This window comes from Saccostrea echinata, unplaced genomic scaffold (genome assembly GCF_033153115.1).
Source record: "Saccostrea echinata isolate AGI-Se365-2 ecotype Australia unplaced genomic scaffold, CSIRO_AGI_Sech_v1 ptg000057l, whole genome shotgun sequence".
Lineage (NCBI taxonomy): Eukaryota > Metazoa > Mollusca > Bivalvia > Ostreida > Ostreidae > Saccostrea > Saccostrea echinata.
This window is the reverse complement of record NW_026889806.1, coordinates 330909-358777: the sequence shown is the minus strand read 5'-3', so window position 1 is coordinate 358777 and position 27869 is coordinate 330909. Positions and strand designations below refer to the sequence as shown.

Sequence of the window (27869 nt, the reverse complement as noted above, 5' to 3'; positions counted from 1 at the left end):
GACCTATCGTCTTGTGTCTTCCTCTACAGAATTCACAATATTTATGAAATTATGATCCCAAGTGAAAGATCGGGGTTCACTAAACTTTGGCCCTCTTATAATACTTGTTTTAAGGTCATTATTACATGTAACTATATGTACGTCACCAGTAATGACGTGCCCGTGATTAAGAATATTACTTATATTAATTGCGTCAACTCTTTTGTTGGCATATCGAAGTTTAAGGAACAAAAGGGTTGTTTGAGCGGTAATTTCTTCCGCGAAATGTGACTGTGTAAAGAGGGTATGATTTAAATATCCATAACCACAGATCCCAGCCTATATTTTGGTGTCAAAAAATCCAAATATTGACATTCCTTGACTTTTACAAATTGACTGTTCAAAACTTTCAAAGGGACAGAGTAAAGTTTGGTGCGAATGTGATGAAGGCCTTTCTGTTTATTCACATAAGGTAGTAGTGAATCAAAGGAGACTTCGTGTATAATAGGTTTATTATAAGACCGATGTCCATGACTACGCTTACGTCTCTGTGTACTGTTAAAAGGTCTCATCACATTGACATTGCTACACTGAAGGCTTGAAAGATTCCCAACACTATCGACATTGCCATTGCTACCGTATGGAAAGGCCGTGCTTAGGTTTCTAATCCAGTATTCTTTTCGTTGACATGACTACGGAAATTTATACTCAGTAATGGACTTTTTGTATGAAGGTAAATCTTCTCTAGAATTCTTCATGTTCTTACTTTTGTTCACAAAACAGAATGGTCATATAAATCAAAATGCTTGAATAGAAGCTGCTGGTCCCGTTGTTAATTTGAAACCAATGCACTGATATTCTTTTATTAAGTGAACCCTTGGTTTCAGCAACATAAATAAGCCAAAAAATGGTACATTTTATTCCGTAGACATCATTAGAAGATTTGCAATTCAGATTTTCCTTTGGTATAGGAGCTCTGTCCAATAAGTTTTCTAGTAAACGAATATCTAGTAATCAAAATATCACAGGTTTTGCGGTTTTTGACAGAACATTTTGAAATAGAACGCATAGATCGAAAAAGGAATTGTCAATTTTATCTCTAATAGAAACTTTACATTACCTCAATTTTTTTGTATGAACTGTTGGTTCTATGCCAAAACTGAGAATCTGAAGATTGCACATATGACATATGTTTATTATCCCTGAAGCTAATCCGAGGGACACCGATTGAACTCTTAGAGTCTGTGTCCCTTTTATGAACTGTTGGTTCTATGCCAAAACTGAGAATCTGAAGATTGCACATATGACATATGTTTATTATCCCTGAGGTTAATCCGAGGGACACCGATTGAACTCTTAGAGTCTGTGTCCCTTGTAGACTCAAAAGAGTGACACCTTTTTATACTGGACGACGCGTCTGGCAGGATCTTTTCGTTATGCTGTGTACCTTTCAAGAACCGAACGAAAAGTATCCTCGGGGACAGACTGTCCACCATGCAGAGGTACATATTCGGTGGTTTGAAATATTGAGATAGCAAACAGTATTCATGCTCTAGGTCCATTTAAACGATACAAATCGGGATCAATGCAAACATGGACTTCCAAAACATCAGAGGTGGAATCTAAATGAGTTAATTTGGTCGAAATGATTTCATGTTCAGGAAAATTTGTAAAAAAAAAAAAAAATACTATCAAGTTTATTAACAATTTTATTACCTGCTTAACGACAAAAGTATTTGGCTATAATTAATATGAAACCACGTTGTTAAATAATGTAGTTGCATTGAATTATTATATGATATGCATTATATATATATATATATATATATATATATATATATATATATATATATATATATATATATATATATATAAGAAATCAATTGTCTTCTATCAGATGGATACAGCTGTACATCTATTTTTTATTGGAAAATGCATAAAAAACGTTTCTCTGGATACTAATTCTTTTTAATTCGAATATCCAGATGCAAATAAATATATTCTTAATTATATGAACTTTGGAATGAAAAATTATGACATTGAACTTTTACAACAGTTAACAGTTGAATATGACACTGCTATCCAGCTTTTATTCGCATGCTAGACATACATAGCAGTTTGTGACTGAGTCTTTATCATTCTGAACCTGTCATCAGTGCAAAAAGGGCACATAGAAGGAAAGGGGTTGTTGCTAACGAATAATTGCTGGATTGCAGTAGAGGTATTGCAAAGTGTCATCGAAAGATATTACTATACTATTACTATAGTAGGTGTTTAATATAATTCAATCGCTAATATAGTACAATTTTTTTTTTGAAAAACTATCTTGGAAGTTTGTTTTTATTCACGCATTCATCACTCTATACATACAGTCATCTCAGATAGTATCATAAGCAGTACTTATGATTTCTTCAGCCATTGATTTTAATTTTAGTGTATCTACCTATAAAAATAAATAAATAAATAAATAAACAAATGAATATATATATATATATATATATATATATATATATATATATATATATATATATATATATATATATATATATATATATATATATATATATATATATATTCTAATGTCATTAAAATCATTAATTCTTTGAAAAAAAAATCATAAATTAAGATGGAAATCAGTGGTAGTGTAGTGGAGAAACATCAAGGATTTTTACATAATTACGTACTCTTTTACAAAATTAAAAAACTTCCAATCTTCCGCATTTGTTTGTTGCATGCTTAATCAGAATACAATTCCCTGCGGGTATGTAAGAAATAATTGAAGAACTATTTAGGTCTGTTTTTTCATTATCTCTGAACAAATCCGAAAATATTAATAATAAATCTTCGTTTCATATGAACCATTATAATTATAATCCAGAATATTTTCAGTATCTTTCATTAAGCAATTAAAAATTAAAACATCAATAAACATAGTTATATAATTGCTTATATCTCAAAATAAAACCTTTGTCCGCTTTTTTGAATCAGCATATTACCGGTCTCACCTTACGTCGTAAACCGATTCTTGGCAGACTTTGTACAGGAATTAAAAAGTCAGCACACATGTTCTCATCCACCTGTTAAAATGATGGGTTTTCATGTAAATGAAAAAAATAAATCTTTTAAATCCGAATTTTGAAACTTGTTTTGAAAGACTTACACTCAGCAACATGTATTCTCTGAGATTGCCTGGAGTAGCTGTAGATCCCTCTCTAAGTCTGTAACAAAGAAAATTATTTCTGAGTTTCATTTAGATAGTTAAGGTTTTGTGAAATACAAATAAAGTTACCATCGTTTCTAAATAAGATTAACTAAGTATACTCACACATAAAATATAAAAAAATTATCACCTTGTTCATCGCTTTGAATGCCAACTACCTGAATGATGAAAAGTCATTGTCACTGAAAATAGCTTATTATAAATAGAACATTTTTTTATATGATGGCTATTGTCATCACTTGCATTTGAGTTTAAAAGGTCTATTAGAGATATTGTTTACTTCTAAAATGCTTTGTGATTATCCCATCTAACACAAATATTAATTATTAAGATTTCTCTACCTATCAAATATAGTGTCAGTACTTGAACATTCAATTTTTGACTTCAGAACTAAAATTACCGCTGATCCTAACACATCTGCATGGGAAGAAATTATCTCAGTCAGTTGTTTTGGATAAATTTTTTCACCATTATGTTTGAAAAACAAGCAGTCAGTTTTTCGGCCAATGTACGTCACATGACTTGTTTCATCCATTTTACCAATATCCCTTTTATAAAATCAATCGGCAATTTAAATTAAGGCATTTTGAAACATTTTTTTCTGCATTAAATTGACTATATTTATGGATCAGCTAACTTTTAATCATATTTTGACAAATTCATTTTTCATAAATGCTTTGCAGAATGAATATTTTCAAAATATATTCAGAGAGAGAGAGAGAGAGAGAGAGAGAGAGAGAGAGAGAGAGAGTACCCAGTGTGTAACCATCCCTGGTTGTCCAAGGGACCTGTCCCTGGCTCATTGTTGTTTAAGTATCCATAAAATACACCAAATCCTTTTATGCAAATTTCACCTTGTACGTTGATTGGTAGTATTTCGTCCTTGTCTCCAATAACTTTTACCTATTAAACAGGTTATTGATTCCCTTTTAAGGAACATAAATATTACTGGAACTTAACCATGAAATAAACGGAAATTCTTTTAGAGATAGTTTCACACAAATAAGGAAATGAACATGTGTTTATTAAGTTGAAATAAACTTTCTTTAAATGTGTTTAATACCTCTGTATGGGGGAATGGATATCCTACAGTGTCCAAGCGTTGGTCCGGAGTGGACAGGACAGGAGATGTACAAGTTCCTACTAAACATTCGCTAGCCCCGTAACAAACCTACAAAATAATATCAATCTCCGTATTAAATAAACTCGTTATCACTTAAAATATACATATACAGGAAAAATACATGAGAAAAAACTGCCGTTTTCTGAGTAAGGACAAATTACAAACTCACCGTTGAACTTGGAAAATGTTTATAAATTTTCTCTCGCATTTTCTTGGACACTATTTGCGACACAAGATTGACTGAAAATGAAAAAAAAAAATTCCCTTGAAACTTAACACAATTTAAAAAAAAAAAATCAGATAAAAGATAAAAATACAGCTGTGTTTTTCCAAATCTACATGATAAATGATGTAATTCATTATGTGTAAGTGTTCTGATTCAACCTAATATACTCTAATGAGTAATAGTAATTCCTGAAATTTTCACCTCTAGAATTTGAGCAAGCAGCAAGTTTAAGCTATGAAAACATAATTTAAGAGGATTGAAATCAGCCGATCAGTATGAGATTTTTTCTCAACAACTCTTTTTTTTTGTTGTGTAGTTAGATTTTTGAAGCCTGTACCATGGCACATATCTTTATCTAATAGTATTGAATAACAGTATGATTAAATAGTTAAATGTTTACCTGATTTTAGATTGGATAAATCATATTGATCAACGTATTCCGAATTCACAAGCTTGATCACTTCGTGAGAAAAACCTAGGTAACTTGTTATTCTGTACAAATTAGAAAGGAAATAAAAACAATATTAATATTTTCGATATTAATATATCGTGTATAAGCATGTGGATAAAACAAATTGTATATCGCACTTCAACGCTCCTCAATGTGATAAAAATACATAACAAGAAGTGCATTCACAGTATAATCAGGGCTACAATGATTTTAAATAGCATGTATAGAATTGCACAGAATTGGGACTGATTTTGTAACGTCAATATAGCGTCATTCAAAGGCTAAAAGTTGACGTCCAAATGTTGGAATATACATTATTTCTTTCACATTGCGAATAATTGGTTCAAAATGTAGATGCATAAATTACCCCGGTTGAGTTTAATTATAGTTTTTTCATATCTATTGAAGTCCAATTTATCGGTGTCGTTTTCAACATGATTGAAAATGAATGTGGACTATTTTGTTATATATATTTAAGTTCTGAAACATCCCAGTCGGCAATGTTGACTACTTTATTTTCTTTATCATCTTTTCTTCTTTCACATTCTATTTTTTCTTTCTAGTTTTTTTATCGATTATTATTGTTTTTGTTTTTGCTACAGGTTTGTATTTCTTTAAATTGGCAAATGTGCAAGAAATCCCTTTTTGATGTTATTTCATATGTTGTCTAAGCTTGAAAACGTTAAAAATTTAATGCGAAGCAAATTAGACAATCAATTTTTGCTTCGCTTTCTTAAAAAGCTTAAACATTTTTTTTTATCTTTTAAACCTCAAATTTTATTTATTTGCACATTTCAAAAATAAGATTTTATCTGTAACAAGTCTTACATTTAAAACGGAATAGAGCTCACATCTATGATAAACGTCCGGTAATATACTATAAAACGCTTATTTGACTAGACATCAAAATAACTCTACCAATCTCTCCAAATACTTCCTTATAAGTTTAAAAGAAACAATTATCTACTTCTTCATTTGCACATTTCATTTATCACTTCAAGTTTGCTTTAACTAAAGGAACTTGTTATATAGTAAAATTTCTTTATCAAGCATTCCAACTTTCCTTGTTACTTGTCAAATCACGGCATGTCACGGAATGCTACCATTTTTAAGAACAGTTGGAATTAGTCGGCATTGGAAATTTAATAATGAATTTTGTACGACACCATCACAAAATCCATGCAGCCAAAACCAAAAAAAAAAAAAATGACTAAAACAAGTGTAATAGGTAGCGTATTTGGCTATGCCTATCATCACTGAATCTGAGGGGCTATTGGAAAATGGACTCTTCCAAAAAGCTGATCACCCCTACGGTAGGTAGAATAAGCCAAGTGTATAACAAGAGGCCCAGGGGCCACATCGCTCACCTGAGCACTGTGGCTGCGAAAAAAGCAAAAATCAGTTTAGTATTGCAATGCTTAAATGCGTAAGTGGTCCCGATCTACCCCTAAAAGGGAGGAGGCTGGGGGTATGATTTCAACAAAATTGAATCTACACTAAGGATGCTTACACATTTTTTTTTTGACTAACTGTGATTTTTCCCTACAAGTTTAAACTTTCATTGTGGCCCTACCTACCCCCGGGGGTCATGCTTTGAACAAACTTGAATCAACACTATCTCAGGATGCTTCCATATAAATATGACCAATCAAGTCTTTGCTGTTCTTGAGAAGAAGATTTTTAAAGATTTTCCCTAAATATTCCTATGTAAAACTTTGATCGCGCACTGTGGCCCCACCCTACCCCAGGGGTCATGATTTGAACAAAATTGAATCAACACTACCTGAGGATGCTTCCACATAAATATGACCAATCTTGGCTTAGTTATTCGTGAGAAGAAGGTTTTAAAATATTTTCCCATGTATTCCTATGTAAAACTTTGATCGCCCAATGTGGCCCCACCCTACCCCCGGGGGTTATGATTTGAACAAACTTGAATCAACACTATCTGAGGATGCTTCCATATAAATATGACTAATCAAGACTTTGTTGTTCTTGAGAAGAAGATTTTTAAAAATTTTCTCTATGTATTCCTATGTAAAACTTTGATCGCCCAATGTAGCCCCACCCTATCCCCGGGGGTTATGATTTGAACAAAATTGAATCAACACTATCTGAGGATGCTTCCGTATAATATAACCAATCAAGACTTTGCTGTTCTTGAGAAGAAGATTTTGAAAGATTTTCCCTATGTATTCCTATGTAAAACTTTGATAGCCCACTGTTGCCCCACCCTACCCCTGGGGGTCATGATTTGAACAAACTTGAATCTACACTACCTGTGGATGCTTCCACATCATTTTCAAACTTTCTACCACTGTGGTTCTTGAGAAGAAGATTTTTGAAAGATGCCATAAATTTTTCATGAATTCGCAATTATCTCCCCTTGGAAGAAGGCGTGGCCCTTCATTTGAACAAACTTGAATTCCCTTCATCCAAGGATACTCTGTGCCAAGTTTGGTTGAAATTGGCCCAGTGGTTCTGGAGAAGAAGGTGAAATTGTGAAAAGTTTACGACAACGACGACGACAACGACGACAACGCCAACACCAACGCCAACGACGACAGACAACGAACAAATTTTGATCAGAAAAGCTCTCTGAGCCTTTGGCTCAGGTGAGCCAAAAAGGAGACGCTGGCAGCTGCCAGGCCTTTTAGGACTGAATCAGTTGAAGTGTCGACTGAGAGAAGAAAGCAGCTGCTGAAGACGAGAGGTAAAGAAAAAGCCCTCTTAAAGAAATAAACATAAGAGAGCAAAGGTTGGAATTAAACACTAGTGGGAAGAGAGCAGTCAAGAGGAATTTTGGTGAGGTACCGGTACGAAGTAGTTCTGAATAAGGGTGAAAGAACCTGGTACTTCACGAAACAATAGGAACTCTGGCTGTTCTAGGAACAAAGTGCAGGGTACCTTGCTCTGGAACCACGGCCTACCATTTTAAATTATTTGTACATAGATCCAATCAATTACAACTCAGATAGAGTAGGAGAAAATATATTTATAAAGAACCCTTGTCGAACCCAATAGGTTTACACGTTACACTATTATCACTCTTCTCTAACTGTTACAAAATACGCAATTAAAAATTCCAATACTTTACGCTACGTTTTAGTATTCTGTATACCATGGTTTCCTGATAGGGCCAATTGCATAAGTGCAACAGTGCGTTAGTGACAATACGCCGGCGCGTTGTTCACAGTACGCCGTTACACTAACGCAACTTTTAAAAAAAAACACGCTGGCGCGGTAACACGCAACATATTGTCATGTTAAATAAATGCAACTTTACACAACATGCCTGCGCTCTATCACACAACACGCCGATGCTCTAACACAATTTTGCAAAACACACCTTCGCGCTAACATAATCTTGCACAATTCGTTGCCTGTTAGCACAGCGGCGAGTTGAGTTGAGTTTACATGTAGTTTCATTAGCGTTAGGGCGTGACCATATTGTTAAAGTTGCATAAGCATTACTACGTGTTGTGTGATAGCGCACAGACGTGTTGTGGTATGCTGCGTTAGCGCAGTGGCGTGTTATGTGTCAGCGCGACGGCGTGTTGTGAATAAACGCTAGCGCGCTGTAACTAAAGCCTTGATACACTTTTGCAAGTGACAACGTGCCAGTGCGTTAGTAACAACACGACGTCGCATTGTGAACAACGCGCATGCGTGTTGTCACTTCGCATTGGCGGATTGTTACTTACGCGCTTTTACATTTTTGCAAATGACAACGCGCCGTCACGTTGTGAACAACGCGCCAGCCGTTTTACTAACACGCTCTTACACGTCTGCAAATGGCCCTAACGGACACAATAGTATACGAAATGTACTCAGAAGATTTTTTTTTTATGAAATTAATACAACCAACTTTTCATCTTGCAGAAACCTGGCAAAATGCTCCATATCCTCGCCTTCAAGGTCACACCATGATGGAACCAACACAATTTTTGAGGTTTTCCAGTTAATTAGCGCGTTTAATGTGTTAATCACAGGTTGAATATCATCTGTCAAAGGGTTAGGTATGGCTATGTTGATTTCATTGGGTACCATCTTATGAAGAAAAAAAACCCATTTAATTTATTCAGAAGATAACAATTCATATTAAGAAAAAAAACCCAAGAAATAAGTCCATTTATTTTTACGAAAACTGTTGAATAATTAAGTTTGAGTAAATATTGAAGGTAAACCTACTTTTTTTCCTACCAGCCGATCGATACAAAAAATCCCCATGTTCACAACTGATGTGTGAGTAGTTAAAACAGCTTTACTGGAACCCGTAGAACCCTGATTGAATAAATTAAAATTTATCGAGTTACTTCTTGAAACTATATGAAAGCTAGATAGTGTAATTATATACAATGTCCGAATTTGACATAACAAAAATATGGAATGAAATTTTTACCGTTGTTCTGATAATGAATGCGGGGTCCTCTGGAGATACACTTTTCATAGTTGCAAAATATGATTCATCTGTTACTGAATTGTCGTCTTTAAAATAACTGCAAAAATTTCGTATCTCTTGTACATTCGAAATTGCATGTAAATATTTCATAAGCTATCTGACCAAAAATATTCATTTTAATGAATGATGATATTTTCGCCATTTTAATTAGCTAAATAATATATGGTTTAAATGTAATATGCATTTCAAGGGTATTAAATATCGGAAGTCGGCGCACGGCAATTTCTTGACTTTCAAAAATTGAATTGACAGCGATGTTTTCTTTAATATCAGGCTATACGGAAATATAATATGACCCCAATTCCTTCCATAGAAACTGTGTGATCTGGAGTACTCGTGTATAAAAAATCAATACTCTGACATTATAAATAATAAAAATTTGACGTTATATGCACAAACACTATAAGTTACATATTGTCAAAAACGGCGACGTCGGGCGATAATGCGGCACACAAAATTATTAATTAGTACTGTGTGGAGCGGGATATGACCCCTGTTCATACGGGAAAAGAGCTGGGAACAAGGGAACGACACAGATACATGTATCGAACACTGGTTTATACATAGTAAAAGAGGTTCAAAGATGGATGGACTAGTTATCCGATGGAAGAAGCGTTTAGTAGACCAACATATAAATGACAACTAAAAAGTCTAGAGCTTGACGTCGTCTGGAGACCCCCGTTAACTATACGAGCAGTTAGATTTATTATTGCAAAATTGTCTATTAAAAAAATTATTCCTTGATTTATTCTTAACTGTGGCATGTGTGAAATGGACAGCTCGATAACTAAAAGAAAATTATACTTCTGACAAATATTTTAAGGATGCAAGTTTCCTGAACAAATTCAAAATCTCCATGAACTACGTTTTCACGTCGTCGGTGTTGCGCCTACAGCTGTTTTGAATAATTCGTTGATCAACGATAAAAATGTTATTTACAGTGATATTTTATTGAAATTTCTGTGAATTATGTAAAAAAAAAATGTTGATTATGGTGCATACCAATTCATAACTTTATAATACGAGTGAAACAAAAATGTTGAAAATGATCGCGTTTTTCTGGGACAACCCTCGTATTATAAGTTGTGGGAAGATGTATAACAATTATATTGTTTAGATCTAGACTTAAACTGAAATATAGTTTAAACCATTTCACTCACTCTTGGATACTAGACTCTCCCAAAAAATTGATTTGTCTCAGGTTGGATGCCCTAAACATGAAAGAGAAATTCTTGTGATTTATGGAAAATATTGCAGAACTATGTTATTATTATTTAATAAAATTATTTCTGTAATTGCATGTGATTCATTCACTTGTTGTTGATGTTGTTCATTAATTTATCTATTTTTGCCTTATTTCCAAAAAACCTGTCTTTGTTGTCATTGGTTTTAAAGTTCTCAGCAATTGACAATTCTTCTTTATCAGACCGGGATCCCATAATAATCACTGCTGGGTTAACCTTCAAATGCAAAATTTGAATTATTCATAGTGATATTCATATAACATACATGTATCTTTGAATTCTGTTACGCAACATTTTCACTTTCAGAGCCGAAAACAGATTGTTTACCTGTTTCGTCAATGCTTTGTCAGAAATTTAGTTCTCAGATGGTCATGGTTATTTACTATGTCGTGTAAATCGTATTGACAAATTGATTTTTTTAAAACTTTGTCTTCATTACAGTGTAAATAAGTCTGAAGCTGTTTGAATGAAAACGCTAATATTTCATACAATATATATAATTACAAGTATACGAATGAACTTATTTTAGATACCCTGGTAAAAAAATGAAAAAGAAATTTCCATGGGAAGAGGGTTATGTTATGAATAACCGCTTTGGCTTCTTTTAGGAGCGATACTTCAACTCCACCAAAAACATTGCTGTGTCAACTTCGGAAATCAATTATGGTTACTCGCTCATCCTTTCGTTCATTTCCCCTCCCTCTCCCACCCTCTCTCTCTCTCTCTCTCTCTCTCTCTCTCTCTCTCATAAACACCCTTATAAATTTATAAAAGGTACATAAATACATATTTATAACAAATTAGAAAAGCAGAGATTGTTGGTCTAGATCTCATTAAATCTTTCGAATGAAATTATCTGCTTTTATGAAAAAATGACAACATTAATTTATATAAAATTATGAGAAAAGAAGGATTTCTTTCATTGTGTTTCCATATATAGAATTGATACGGTTAGTTCAGTAGTATTTGTAGCATGTACTATAGTGTTGATTCACCTATATATCAAACACCTTATATTGATCACATTGGTTTAAACTTATTCTCTCATACAAAGGTTTGGTTGAAATCCTGACATGTACGGAGTTGTATGAAGTTATTCCCTATATAATTATATCAGGTGGACGAAAGGAAATAAAAGGGTTTTAAATTAAAAGTTGGAAGTTATATGTAAGGTCGTAGGGAAGGTCAAGGTAAAAAATAATTGACACAGATTAATTGCTCACCAATCTATTACAGTGTATCAATTTTGCATTAATAAAGTTGGTGATAATTTTTATTTAAAATAAAGGAAAAAAAAAGCAAAGGAAAGTGGTTAGAAAAAACAAACTCAAATTAAAGTTGGAAAAGCCAAGATTAAACTTAAATTCCAACTTTCAAGTTGGAAAAGGCAAGTTTAAAGTTGAAATTTCCAACTTTAAGTTGGAAAAGTAAACTTTAATGAAATATATGGAGATAACGAACAGTATTCAAGCTCAAAAGTCCATTAAACATTACAAAATGGGAGCAGAGCAAACACGGACCTCCAAAACACCAGAGGCGGGATCAGGTGCCATGGAAGAGTGAACATCCCCTGCCGACCGGTCACACCCGCCGTGTGCTCCTTGTAAAGATCGGGAAATAACGGAAAAATCCGTCGACAATTCAGTGTGTAAATAATGGCCTAACAATTAGAATGAAAAACGTCAGTCAGCATTTGACTCAGTGAAAAATTGTATTTGCTGACAAGGTCATTGTATCGACCATAGAATTTACGAATTGAAAACTTTAAACGAGACTGCTGATATTCTTGTTTCATCAACTCGTTTGTCAATAATTTACCTCGTTTTAGAAATTGTACATACGTAGAGCATTCTCTTGCGTATCGAATCAACTGACAGATATAAACCCCGTATGCCGGTGATGAAGGTATATTGCTGCATAAGTAAGGGAAGTTGACGATTGAAAAATTAAAGTCATCACGTTTATCATAAAGCTTGGTTGTTAGATTACCATTAACGTCTTTTTCCAGTAAAATATCAAAATATGAAACTGATGTGTCAGACTCTGTGGTATCTTTTATCTCAAGCTCACCGGGATATATCGTATCGACATAGGAATGGAAATAACCATTGTTAATTGACAATACGTCGTCGATATAGCTAAATGTCGAGTTGAAGGCCACAGCAAGTGCTTTCTTCTTTTCACGTATTAGCCAACTTTAAAGTTGGAATTGCCAGCTTAAGAGTAAATTACAAACTTGGAATTGCCAGCTTAAGAGTTGGAATTACAAACTTTAAAGTTGGAAAAGCCAGAAGTTCGAATTACCAACTTTAAAGTCGGAATTACCAACCTTAAAGTTGGAAAAGCAAACGTTAAAGTTGGAATTACATACTTTAAAGTTGGAATAACCAATTTTAAAATTGGAAAAGCCAACTTTAAAGTAAGAATTACCAACTTGTAAAAAAAAAATAAGTGGTACTTATTCGTTTACATAGTACGAATATTTTAAAGTTTGGATTGAATTTTTGTTCTAAAAAATCCATCACTTATAGAAATATCTATTTTTTTTTTAGGAACAAATTTATTTCTTTAGTTTTCGAAGTGTTGTTCATACACAATATGAAGATAATCCCGAAAATCAATAGATTCATTGAACTGAAACCAGTAGTTTTCAAGGTAAATATTGGGCATCAGGAGAGAGAGAGAGAGAGAGAGAGAGAGAGAGAGAGAGAAAGAGAGCAAGTTGACGGTAAATACACACGGGCCGAGGTGTCATGTAGGAGGGAAAGGGGGAATCTTGACCTGACAGGAAGACTGTGTAATGATTAGGTAGGTACATATAGGTGCCAGTTCTCTTGTAGCGAGAGCACTTCGATCTGCCACTTAGCTATAATATATACTTAATTCATTACCATTCCGAAATAGGTAAGTTGTTTAAACTAACATATATGTTTTTTGCAAAATCTTTCTTTTTTTCATTTTCTAATGCCATTAAGAAATATAAAAGGAAAGTATCTATATTATTTTATACAATCTTCGTTGATGAATTATATTGAGTATGTGCAGGTATTATATATTGTAGTTTTTAATTAAGACAAATCAGAGAAATAAGTTAAATAAACAGGGAAAAATAACAAATAAGAACTACAAAAATTTCGCGTACGGACAAAATTTATGTAAATGTTATCATGGTGATTACATTGTATATGCTTTATGTATCATTTGGTATCAGAACTTTAAATAATTGTGCATACATGTAGACAAGAGGTTTAAATCCATAATTATATTATCAGACAAATAATGTCTTTTAAATAAGTATCATAAATTTCTTGCACATGTATTTATGATAAATGAATAACTTGTTATTGATTGAATAAGTAATTGAATGAAAGGATATACCTGTACTGATTTTTTTTTGGGGGGGATATATACCTACTGCTAATGTTTATAAGCCGAAAACTGTCCATTAAATCAGATATTAGACGTTGCAAGGTTCGTGGTCGATCTCAAAAAATCCATAATCAATAGAGGTATATCTTTTTATTCAATTACTTATTCAATCAATGACAAGTTATTCACTTATCATAAATACATGTACAAGAAAATTATAATAATTATTATAAGACATTCATTATGATTCAGATCGATCACTGTTCGTTATCTTTACCTTTTACATTCTGACATTTTTTATTGAAAATTTGCAACAAACGGTTTCTCGACTCTGCGCAGGTTTTGAAGAATTTTATTCCAGCCACTCCTTGAATCAACGACAGACACAAACTCAAACAACGCGGGAACTGGATGGGCAAATGGTCACAAATCACCGAACAAAAAATCGGTAATTTACTCTGCTAATTTCCTACATTTGTTCATATTAAATTGATTGATTATCAAAGCCTTTTCAATGTTGTTATTTATCTGTATCGCCCTTTGTTTTTATTTGATTATTACCTGTAGGTATCTAATAAGTTTATTGGACACCTATTGGACGAAGTGCAGGAAATTTACTGAACCAGGTTTAAGGAAAGATGACGTCACAAAAAATTTTAAGTTTCTATAATTATCAAAATCAACTTAATGAAGATCTACTTCTTGTGTCCCTGACTGTTAAAAACATTTGTTTTTTTGACAATAAATAATTTCCTACAATTCCATAAATTTAACCCCCCCCCCCCCAAAAAAAAAAAACCCAGAAAAACAAATGACTAGTGGATCGATTATTTCATTTCCAAAAGCATGGTTAAAATTTTCCATCTGCGCTCTCTGCTTGGTCACCGTACACGGCATGAAATAAATTTTATTTATTTATTTTTTTATTATTCTTATTTATTATTCTTATTTTCTTAATAATATATCAAAGTTTATACCAAAGGTTTTAAAATTTCTCTCTCAACAGTTGAATCAATCGTAAATAATTTAACAAAACAAAAAATGATTTCGGGGTATCTAGAGTGTTTCTTCTCAAGGTAAAGATTAAAAGCAAGAATTTTCGAATGCGCAGAAAAAAAACAATACATAATAGAACGTAATAAACGATCCTCACGATAACCGTAAAAGCAGATAAACGGAAAACACGATAGAAAAACGCAAAACCTGATAAACGGACAACAGGATACGATAGGATACGCACACATATAGGATAAACACATGATTGGACATGACAGAACTGTAAAGAATAACGGCGCAGGTACTGTAGGTGATAGTATTTGTGAAAAAAAAGTTTGATTGCCATAAACATGAAGTGTCTATGTTTTACAATGTACATAAAATTCATTTAATACATATTGTAGTTCACCTGGAGTTTCGGTCAGCAATAACAGTATCAACTGCATAAAATAATATAATAAGTTTTATAAAAAAAATTCGGAGTTCATCTTGAACCGAGTACGTAAAAATTAAAGAAAATTATGTACAGTGGAGTCTCCTTAATGCTGACGCTTCATTCGTAGGGAACATTTTATTCTAATACATACAAATTATGTTTCCGTAATGCGGACGCTTCATTAATCTAGAAAATGTGCTCCGGAACATGAGAATCAGGACTGACTAGGCGGGCTGTACGCAAAACCCAAAAATCTTTTGAGTTTTAAAATGTTATAAACCACCTCTGTTTACTGACAAAAATCATTTTTAAAGAACGGATAGTGTTATACAGTGTATTCTTGTTTAATTGATATCTTTCCTCAGTTTGCAGAAAAATTAAAATGGATCAGACAGAAGTACAATGTGAACTCTGTAAATTAGTGAAAACCTGATTTTGTATTTGTTTTTACTTCATAAACTCGACGGAAAAAATTATAAATAGTAAAAAAATGCTTACCTGCAGCTGACTTTTAAAATGTGAATCGAAAGCCTGCAATGTGTCATTTAACCTTATATATGAAATGCAATTAAATGGAGACAAAATATTCATTCCAATTTTTTTATTTAAAAAATTGTGCAAAGTTATTAACTTACTGATTGACAAATACATCCAATCGAGACTGTTCCTAAAAGCAAGGGAAAATACTTCAGATCCGCCACTCCATTGACCAGGACAATGCTACCTTTCTGAATTCCATTCTTTATTAGCCATTTGGAGAACAGTAAGGACTATTGAAAAGATCAAATGACACTTATTTTTCACGAAATCATCTTATGTTATGAACCAAGTATACGTACCGTTTATACATCATCTTGATATGGTATTAGTACAAGAAGTTCATGTTCCTTTTCAGAAATATAACAAAGGGCCCATGACTCAAAACTGAGTCACTTTGGCCTTGCTGTTCCCGTCAGCAGATTGTTTTTTTTTTAATTTTCCCTCTTTGAGTTTATAAAAAAAATTTCACGTGGACCAAAAACTAGCCAAGAACTTCCAGCTAACGAGCTATTAGTTGATCAAAGTTCAAAGATCATATGACCAACTGCATGTCATTTTCAATGACATGCAGTTGGTCATATGATCAGACTTTCTTGTGTATGGAAAGTAAACTGCACGAGCCATTTGGAAAGTTCCGATTATGACGTCACATGACGTCGTAGGTACGTTATGTTGCATTTCCACAACAAAGTCTAAATAGTGCCTTTTTTCCTTGTAACACGAATAAAAGTAAAATATAAGTATAAGAAATAAAATATCATTTTTTTTAGAGTTTCATTGGAAAATGACATGAAGTCGGTACGTGATAAAATCTACTAAAACGTACTTCGGGCGTTATAGGATTTGATCACGTGACCGACTTCATGTCATATCCCAATGAAACTCTAAAAATGATATCTTATTTCTTAAATATCAATATGATCAATGGACTGATGCCCTAAAACTATGGTATGATTTGCTTATTAATATTATTTAGTGTTGTCTTCTCAACTCTCCAAAATATTTCTTTCTAAATTCTTCCTTGTAAAATTTGATCGCTTATTGTTGCCTCAACCTATTCCCAAGGACCCTGTCTGAACAAACTTGAATCTAAATTACCTGATGACGGTTGCATATCAATATAATAATATAACTGATAGTGGCTTTGATGCTCATTAGAGGAAGAATATCAAAAATTTTTCTTAAACAATGAATTTTCCAACGTTAAACCTTAATCTCTTATTGTGACCTGAACCTATTCCCGAATGCCCTTATTTAAGCAAACCTGAATCTATTCTTACTGAGGATGCTTCCATATAAATAAGACAAATGATGTCTCTGTCTTTCTTGAGAAGGGCACTTCAAAATATTTTTCTTTATATTCCCATGTAAAACAATTTTCTATCGTGGCCCCACTCTACTGTCAGGGACCATGATTTGAACAAACTTGAATCTACACTATCTGAATATGCTTTCTTTTCAATACGACAAGTCAAGGTCTCGCTGTTCTTAAGAAGAATATTTTAAAGGCTTATTAGGTTAGCTAAAAAGCATTTATTCAAAGTCTGCTCACTAATCATTAACTGTATTTAGATGTCATCGTCGCAAGCAACGGAATTTTGTTCCAAGTCTATTTCTACAAACCCGTGGCTGTGTACTTCAAATTTCTCCCGTTTTCATAAATACACGTTCAACGAATGGAATAATGATCTATAGCTACAAGTCAGAAACGTTTTGTTCATTGAAAATTATCCGTCTATCTTATATTTGGGTGTAACCATAACCATGAGCTGATACATCAACTTCGGTTCGAATATTCGTCAAAGCAAGAGACGTTATTCAGCGTATTCAGATCACATCTTCATTCGAAACCCTGTATTTTAATATTAAGGTTTGTAAGTATTTTAGAATATATTCTATTCGCCTCTGTTCTTCAGGATCTTTCGAATTTTCAGTTATAAATCTGCCACGCATAGCAAACATGATTTCATTACGGGTGCCGCAATGTAAATATTCTGTGAATCATTCGTGAGAACGAGCGAATTTTGTAGTAGACAGCCAGGGAGTTGTGGAAACAGAATGGACACAAAAGCCGTGACTTGCTATAATCTAAATGTATTTTTGTATATCAGTAATCGGAAACTTGAAATTAAACCTGTGGTTTAGGCATTCTCTATACGTCTTTGTTCAGATGACATATAAGTTATCTAAACGACTTTGTTTACTGTTCACTGAAATTACCTATAAGGTATTTAATGGTATACATGACGCTGAAATTATCTGTATGTCATTATACACATAATATCTGAAATTACACCTGGTCATTGTACCCACCACACTAAGATAACATAAGTGTATCACTTTACGAAAAACATAACATTTAAACTGCAGCTACAATATACAAATCTGTTATTCGTTATTTTCACTATTACAGTGTGCAATTCTAATAACCGTTCACGGTAGCTCATTCGGTGGAGCGCTTGCTCCGTGATCGGGAGTTCGTGAGTTTGAATCTCGGCCGCGACTCACCTAAGTCGATAAAAAATGGGTAGTAACTTTTCTTTCGCCATGCGCTCGGCACTTTGAGGTGAAAGTTGCGGGTCCTTCGGATGAGACCTTAAAAACCGAGGCCCTGTGTCGCGGCAGCCGTTGACACGATAAAGATCCCTCGCTGCTCAATGGCCATGAGTTAAGAGTAAAGGTCAAAATTCGAAGCCCTTCACCGGTATATCTCGAATGGGACGTAAAACAACATACAATCAATCAAACAATCAATCAATCAATTTTAATGTATACATGTACACGTTTCGTGACATTCTTCAATAAGAAAGAAAACCAGTAATCTCTTCGATTATTACCTCTTTGCGAAGTTCCTTTACAGTCATTTTTTGATTGAGTTCCGGTGCAGCAAATATTACTTTGTCAGGATCTATTTCCTCGTGTAATAGTACCTCTCCTATGGTTTCTCCACTGAGAGGGACTCCACATGCTCCATGAAAGTAGCTCTTTGTCAGTCTGTCTGCTGGTTTACAGTCTCTTAAAAGACACATAGCTCGAATTATTAACAATGGAAAATAAGTCCATTAAATGTATGTTTAAAAGATAAACCTTTTGAAAAGGGGAAAAAAAGTAGAATGTTGACAAACTATGCCTCTCTTGTTCGATAAAACAAAATTGCAAAAAAAATTGAACAACCTTGCTTTGTAAGCGAATCAAAGCTAGATCTTATGCAACTATATTCAACTATAAGACTTTGTAATACCCTCGATTTCCGAAAATCGATGTGTTATATTTTAAGGAGGGATTCTTCTCATATTTATTGTATTTAAAGATTCAAAATTTTTTTCACAAAATAATGAAGACAATATCACTAAGTGATCAGCTAACAGTACCAAATTGAGATGAATAATTTAAGTAAAACAGATATAAGCTAACCCGATTATCTCTAAATTTCTCAAATATTCAAGGAAAATGCTATTTTTCTATGCTTGTTACATTTCATTTTTTTTTAATATATATTGTAAAATCTACATATACCAATGAAACGAAAAAAAAAATGTCGACAGTTTAAACAAAAACAGTTTTTACTGATTTTTACATCAAAATTGTTCATATATTGAAAATTTCCAAAATCTAAAATGATTGTAGTACGTTTGGAAAATCTGATTTATTTGATATACTTTAAAACTTAAGTCCCAACTTAAATTGTCATTCTTTTCAGAAAATCTTTTGATATAGACTATTTAAAATGCGAGCTAAATTCATTATGCTGTAGTAAATTTGCAAAGCAGAACGTAATATTTTCCTACGCCGCTGATTCCCTCAAAATATAGTCCATAGTGCTAGACTGCAAACCAGTATACCATTTCTTTATAGAGGTATACATTTGTAAGGAGAAAAGAAAATATGATCTTATAAATTCCTAGCATTTCAACATTAAGGACACTTATACAAATATGAAATATGAAGATAACGAACAGAAATCTAGTTCAAAAATCGATTGGAACTTTAACAATTATAAAATTGGAGCGGAGCAAGCATGGGACTCTAAAAATGGCAGAAATACGTGGTCCTTCATGTTAATTAATTTGATTGGCCATTGTTTTACGCCGGATCGGCAATATTTCAGCCATATATCGGCGAGACTAAACGTGGTATTTTCCCATCTCTGCAGTTCCACAAAGACTTTAGGCCCCGCTTAATGTTAAGCTCGATCATTTTATCTTCCTAAGCTATATTGTACCGTTGTAGGAAGCAAATAAAAACATAATATTTAAAATTCCTAACATTTTGAGATGAATGGCATTTTGAAAATAAATATGTGCATTGAATTTTTTTACCATTAAAAGTCTTACGTAAGGAAAAAACAATCAAAATGAACTTCATAGTTCTATATATAGTGAGACAATTTCTTCTTTTTTTCATTTTCGGCTTCTTTTTTAGGCCTACATTATTAATTTTAGACCCATATCTTTAGCAGAATTGTCCCAGTGAATTAAAGGGAACTCTTTTTTAGGTGCGCATGATGCAACTTTCTGGATGGTTTGTAGGCTGTTTGTCAACATGTGAAACCCACGTGTATTTCAGGGTAGGTATGTTTACTGTCAATTTTCTTTCTTAAAAGCCGCATAAGGCGTATTTTTTTCTGATCTCAAATTTTTGTCCAAGCATTAATCTTTATTTTCTCTTTCATGAGTTATCTGCTGAGAGTCTAGTTAATTAATTAATTTAATTCAGCTATATAGTAACATATAGTGAAATTATTTCCTTGTGTGAGACCTTAAGTAACTTGACAAGAGTCCCTTCTTCACAGATCCGCTAGGAATATGAATTGGCTTATTGTTTTCTTATTTTCAATCTTAGGTCAAATGTTGACAGATGTTTTTCATACAAAATATTAGGCCATTATTTTCACACTGAATTGTCTACGGATTTTTTCGTTTGCCCGATCATATCAAGGAGCACACGGTAGGTATGATCGAACAACAAGGGATTCTTACTCCTCCATGGCATCTGATCCCATCTCTGTTTTTATGGGTCCACGTTGCCTCTGCTAACAATTAATATTGTTTAACTGGACTTTTACTAATTACTATTCGTGATTTCACATTTCACTTTAAGAATCTTAATTATTTTACTTTGCTTAGTAAAGCTATCAGGATATGCACCAATACTGCAATTTACGCTCATATATCGCACAACACCTCCTTAAATATTTACCTATCCTTCGTTTCATATCTTTGTAACGTGTAATTCTGTATAAAAAAATCAGTTTATTTACTCCAGTAGCGTCTTTAAGAAATGTATTTTGAGCTCAACTCAAAAGGAGAAGGGTGAACAAGGCGTGCAGAATGCCCATATCTTCAGATATATAAATATCATTTTTAATTTGTGAATGAAGTTCCTATTATTGAAATTTATGAAATTGTTATAAACAAGGAAAATTTCCTTGGCAAATGAGGAAAAAATTATTTTATTTTTTTCAAAACATCATATGGTATTCGTGGGGTTCAAACCCTAGCAATAAAAATCCTTAGAATCATTTTCCTTTGAGACTAACCCGCCAACAACTCCTAATGAATAGTAATTAAAGGTTTGTGATATAACCTACAAAGGTTCTTTCTCGGAAAGATGCATTTGTGTATTGTTAAGGTATAGTGGTTCTTTGCTCCATTATTTTGTTAAGATGTATATTTTTAAGCAGTCTTTGAGGATGAACGTTCAAAAAAAAAAACAAAAAAAAACAAAAAAAATGGAGCAAAGACCCACTCATATCGAAAAAATTGTGTTATAGTATGAGAAAATGATCCTTTTTGCCCTCTTTAGTGTGTGTATGCTATTTCATAGGCAAATAATAAAGATCTTTGTGAGATTTTTGCAAAATGTGCAGATTTTACATAAAGTATATAAGATGAAATATTAAAGAAAATTTTGTTATAATTGAGATTTAATCTTTCACCTTGATGTTTGTCGCACTATAGGCAATTCGCTCGCCTTGTTCGCCCATCTCCTTTTGTATATACAAATAGTCCTTTAGTACTTACCGGTCAACCATATTAAATGCTATTCCCATCAAATGTTATTCACAAGCACCCAGTTTGTTGACCTATGAAAATAATGTTGAAGATGTTATAGGCTTTCTCTTATATTGTTGCTATCAGATGATTGTATAATAAGCAACCAATTTCCACACTATTCTAATTCACAGAAATACGTTATGTAATGCGGAATAAAAACGCGTCTCTGCCTTGTGTATGTACCTTTATGAAAGTCAATTGTGCAATAAACTGAAAGTTGTGCCTTGTAACCTGTATTAAACCAGACGTTCTGATATTCAAAGGTCACGGTCTGATATTTTTTGTAAAAATAGAGCTTGATATACATAATTGACTACCGGTCATATAAGATTTAAATTTCCATATCCTTTTTACTGAAAACCGCCCGGCGTGACTCATACTGCGCTATGATCCAAAGTAGCTGAAAATCTCAATTTTTCAAACTTTTCTGGTTGCTACCATGGCAACCAAGACAGATAGAAATCAAATTTATTTGATACATGTTTCTGATGTCAAGTTGTAATTATGGGCAAAATTTCATAAAAATCGATGACCATGCGTGGCAAAGAATTTAAGTGCTTTTAAAGAATAGCTCTTAAAATTTACCTAGGTGATAAATAATTTTTTAAGTAATGCGAGTTTTTGCCCATAAGGTATTATGTCATCAGCGACAACTTTTGACTGCAGCGACTGAGCGAGAGAAAGACACGAGTTTACCGGATGTTTACAAGTATTTGCAGAAATTCCTTTCTAGAATTATTGTGCAATGCCCAGGTTTGAACTGCAATTTCAAATCAGGGCAAGAGGTTGGGCTCCGCATATTCAAGGACCTAAAAGAGGTTTAGGGCACTTAGTAAACGACATGGTCTATACTATAGCGCATTTACTAACATCCAAAAATTTTCAATATTTCATGATATTTTTTAAATCTAGCCATAAACAGATAGAAAATACAGGTATCTGGTAAATTTAGTGACCATATGCATAGGCGCTCGGTTAGTTACAGGAAGGGATGTTTTGTGTATTGTGTGTTTTTCTCTGTTTGTCTAAATACACTAATGAAAATTAAAATCGAAATGGAAATAAAAACAAGAGGCCCAAAGGCCTTGAATCGCTCTTCTGATAAACTGTACAACCTATCACTTCTATTTGAAGCCTCTAAGTATCCTGTATACATGTATTTAGACAAAGCCTTGAAATTCCAAAAGTAAGTCATCATGACCTACCTTTTAGATGAAACACTCTGAGAACTCAAGATGATTCTAAGCCAATTAGTACCTGAGAAAAGGTCATGTTGACCTACTTATCACTTGTCATTCTCTGAGAACCCAAGATGCATCAACTAAGTTTGATGATTCTAGGCCAATTAATACCTAAAATATTATTAAATTAATAACCATAAAATTTCAAAAGTAGGTCACAGTGACCTACTTTTCAGGTGATATACTTTGAGAACCCGAGATGCATGAACTGACAAAGTTTGATGATTCTAGGCCTATAAGTACCTTATATATTTAAATATACCCATAAAATTTCAAAAGTAGGTCAGTGACCTTTATTTCAGTCATCTTATTCTGAGGACCGAAGATGCTTCAACTGAAAACGTTTGATGGTTCTAAGCTGATTAGTACCCGAAATATTTCATTATAGCCATATGAATTGAAAAGTAGGTCATGGTGACCTACTTTTCAGTAGACATACTCCAAGGACCCAAGATGCATCAACTGACAAAGTTTAATGATTCTAAGCCAAATAGTACCCGGAAATATTAAATACAGCCAAAAAAAATTTCAAAAGTATGTCAAGGTGAACTTCTTTTCAGTAGTCGTACTCCAAAGATCCAAAATGCATCAATTGACAAAGTTTGATGATTCTAAGCCAATTATTACCTGAAATATTTAATTAAAGCCATAATATTTCAAAAGTAGGTCACTGTGACCTACATTTCAGTTGATCTACTCTGAGGAGAAAAGATGCATCAACTGACAAAGTTTGATGATTTTAAGCTAATTAGTACCCGTAATATTTCATTATAGTCATATAAATTGAAAAGTACGTCACGGTGACCTAATTTTCAGTAGACATACTACGAAGACTCAATGTGCATTAACTGACAAAGTTTGATGATTCTAAGTCAATTAGTACCCAAAATAGTTAATTATAGTCATAAAAATTGAAAATTAGGTCACGGTGACCTACATTTAAGACGATTTACTCCGAAGACCCAAAATGCATCAACTGACAAATTTTGATGATTCTAAGCCAAATAGTACCCTAAATATTTAAAAATAGCCACAAAATTTCAAAATTAGATCACGGTGACCTACTTTTCAGCTGACATTTTTCGAGGACCCAAGAAGCATCAACTTACAAAGTTTTATAATCATAGGCCTTAAATTGTCCAAATTATGCCTCTAAAACGCTTTGAAACTGAATGCCTGCAAAGTCAAAAAGTACGTCACTGTGACCTACTTTTTAATAAATACGTTTTATGGCCCCAAGATGTATCATCTTACAAGATTTCATGATTCTAAACCTCTCAGTATTTGAATTAATGATCTTAATTGTTTTGGAAAAGATTAGCCATAAAATTCAAAAAGTAGGTCAAGGGGACCTTCTTTCTAGTTGACGTACTCCGAGGACCCAAGATGCATCAACTGACAAAGTTTGATGATCATAGGCCTTAAATTGTTCAAAATATGCCTCTAAATCATTTTGACAAAGAATGGTCTCAAAATTTAAAAAGGAGGTCACCATGACCTACTTTTGAGTCAACATGATATGAGGTCCTTAGATGCACCAACTGACAAGATTTGATGATCCTAGTCCTTATAGTAAGCAAAATATCAACATTTTAATAAGATGTAATTTTTTGTCAACTTTGAAGTGACCTTGAGACCACGCCCTTTGCCCCAGGGTAATGCCTTGAACAATTTTTAATTTACAACATATCCTCATCCTTTTGTGTAAGTTTGGTGATAATCTGCCCAGTGGTTCTTGAGAAGAAGAATTTTTAGCAACCAGTACTTTTTTCTATTTTCCTAATTATCTCCCCTTGTTTAAGAGTCACAACCCCAGTTTTAGTATAAACAGAAGCCCTTGGGCCAAGGATACCCTGTGACAAATTTGACAATAATTGGCCAAGGGGTTCTTGAGTTATGGCCCACATTCTAAAAAGTTTATGCACACCGTACACCGCACAAATGGCAATAGCATTAGCTCTTTGAGCCTTTGGCTCAGAAGAGCTAATAATAAGTCTAGAGAGGTCAGAAACCGCGCAATACTTGTTCTCTCTAGACTTTCCGTGTAATTTCGGGACGCCTCTGCACTTTACATAGCCAGAAATCATCACTTCCGTTGCTTTCAGTTTCAGTGCTAGGTATCGAGGACGTTTTGGTTCGCTGCATGTTTTATACGTCAAGTACAAATCGGTAGACGATAAAAGGGAGTTATTAAATCATTTTTGAAGCTAGGTCTCACCCGCCACATGTACATGTAGGGAAAGTGTTGATTTGAACAGAATAAAGTGTGAATCGAGGCACTCCCTAGAATCCAAGACGGCGAGTAGCGAACCTTGTGTCCTTTTATACAGAGATATGGTATTTTTTAAAACTGATATTTTCAGCGATATTTAATTTTTATTTTCATTAGTGTATTTAGACAGACATAGACAAACATACAATACACAAAACACAACTGAAAAATATTTGGCTGTGCCCCCCCCCCTCCCCTAAACTGATTTTTTTTCAGAAGCCCGTTGAGGCGAATTGAAAGAAATATTTGTTATTGCGTTTTATCGCGATAATCATTGCATTTTATCGCAATAATCATTGCGTTTAAACGCAAAAGATTGCGTTTAATGGCAATGCATATTGCGTTTAAACGCAAAACAATGCATTTTGTATACATATATATTTGTAGGGGTTTTACATGTTTAGATACATATGTTTTCATTTATCGGTGCAAAACACTTTGCGTTTAATCGCAAAAGATTGCGATTAAACGCAATCTTTTGCGTTTAAACGTAAAAATTATAACGTTTAATCGTAAAATATCAAATCACCTTGATCTTCAAGTACATAACGCAAAATTTTGTGCTCTAGCATGACTTAAGGATGTGAGAATTTTTATGCATTCGACCACAGTTATCATAATCATTCTTTTCACTATTTTCCCTAAACTGCATGTATGTACTCCTGATAAATGTATCCACAAAGAAGGTATGTCCTTCAGACCTTGATCGTATGTAATAATGCTATCCAACGTTCTGGCCTGATGTTCCCATTCAGGCCTTTTATATAGACGCGCCCTTCTCTAAAATTCATCCTTATTTTGTAACAAAGTATTATGTTTCTTGTTTTGTTTTTTTTCAGTCTCTGTGTTTTTGTTGCATAGTTTATATTGAGCTTTCTGAAACGATATCACTCGGAAAAGTTTTCGAATATGGGTCACTGCTTATTTTATCACTTTTGAAATATTACTTTAGAAAAATAAACAAGAGATATGATTGTAAGGATTTTAAGGATTTTATAAGTACGTATCACTACTGTAATGATTTCCCCCTTAGATTCCAAAAAATCCCCTGACGTTCCCCTGTCTGTCCCTGACATTTTCCTGTCTCCCCCTGACTTTCTCCTATGATCCCCTGTCGTTGTCCCTGACTACCCTGTCTACTCCCTGACGTCCCCGACTTTGCCCCTGTTGCCACTGTCTAACCCCTGATGTCCCCTGACATTCCCTGACGTCCCTGTCAACTCCCTGATGTCCCCTGACTAAGTCCCTGACCACCCTGCCGACCCCCTGTCGTCCCCTGACATTCATTTTGACCAGGAAAAAGGGTTAAAATATGTTTTATTGCTATTTACTTGTGAGAAATACGTTACTCTTGGCAATTCTTAAGTTTTGTGAAAATATATATTTGGCCAATTTTTATTTGTTTGAATATCTTGAGTAATTTATTTCTTAATATGATTGTATTTAATTGTTTTAGTTTACTACATGTAGCTTTTAGATAAATTTTAAGGAGAATAAATGCCAGTTACTTTGAAAAGAATGAATTACAAATTTATTGTGTCTTGTTATGAATGGCAAGTAAATATATTTATATTTATTTATATGTCTATCTATATATCCACATGTATTTATTTATTTGTTTTATTTATTTATTGACTAATTTATTAATTAAATCTGTTCATATATTTTTTTAGATATATTTTCTTTATTGAATTATTAATTAATTGATTAATATTATATATTTATTTAGTTTTTAATTCATTTTACTTTAATTAATTAATTCTATTTTATTCAATTTATTTGTGAGTTTCGCATAAACAGTCGTAAGGTAAAACAAAATATGCTTCAAAGTATCTTTTAAGCATAATTACATTTCTTTTAATTCTTTTAATTTCATGATGGGTATCAAAATAATTGTCTTATTACACACAATCTGAATTCGGAATTTGTTTTATTGCTTCTTTTACTTTTGTAAAAAAATTAAAAATGTTCCTCAAAAACTGTCATGGCTGTGAGAGTAGTTCCGAGCTGTTGATAATTGACCAGTGACTCTGGGTACACAGATCAGACACCTATTGTTCTTTTGACTGACCACTATACACTGTTTATTCTGTGGCAGCACGACCGTATCCACTCTGCAGGTGTTATTTCTTTCACAACTGTGACAAGTTTTTGAGGAAATTTTTATTTTACCAAAGTAAAAGGGAACAATAAAACAAAATCCAGATTCAGATTGTGCGTAATGAAACGATGATTTTGATACTCATCATGAAAT

The 27869-nt window shown here is 33.3% G+C and overlaps 1 protein-coding gene and 1 long non-coding RNA gene across 2 annotated transcripts in view; both read right to left on the bottom strand.

Annotated features, from left to right (window-relative positions):
* Positions 1-3300: 3300 nt before the first annotated feature.
* Positions 3301-27869, bottom strand: part of LOC133174021 (uncharacterized) — a 67416-nt gene continuing 42847 nt past the window's right edge. Inside the window, exons 2-8 of the mRNA XM_061309063.1 lie at positions 18884-19061; positions 16142-16276; positions 16005-16037; positions 4263-4370; positions 3954-4102; positions 3600-3747; positions 3301-3357 (exon numbers count right to left, since the gene is read on the bottom strand). Coding sequence (XP_061165047.1) covers positions 3301-3357; positions 3600-3747; positions 3954-4102; positions 4263-4370; positions 16005-16037; positions 16142-16276; positions 18884-19061 — 808 coding nt within the window. The remainder of the gene's footprint in view (positions 3358-3599; positions 3748-3953; positions 4103-4262; positions 4371-16004; positions 16038-16141; positions 16277-18883; positions 19062-27869) is intronic.
* LOC133174258 (uncharacterized) lies at positions 9423-10916 on the bottom strand. The gene is made up of 3 exons (XR_009719101.1): positions 10830-10916; positions 10622-10672; positions 9423-9498 (listed from the first exon to the last, which is right to left on the bottom strand). It is a non-coding gene; the product is annotated as an uncharacterized LOC133174258 (long non-coding RNA).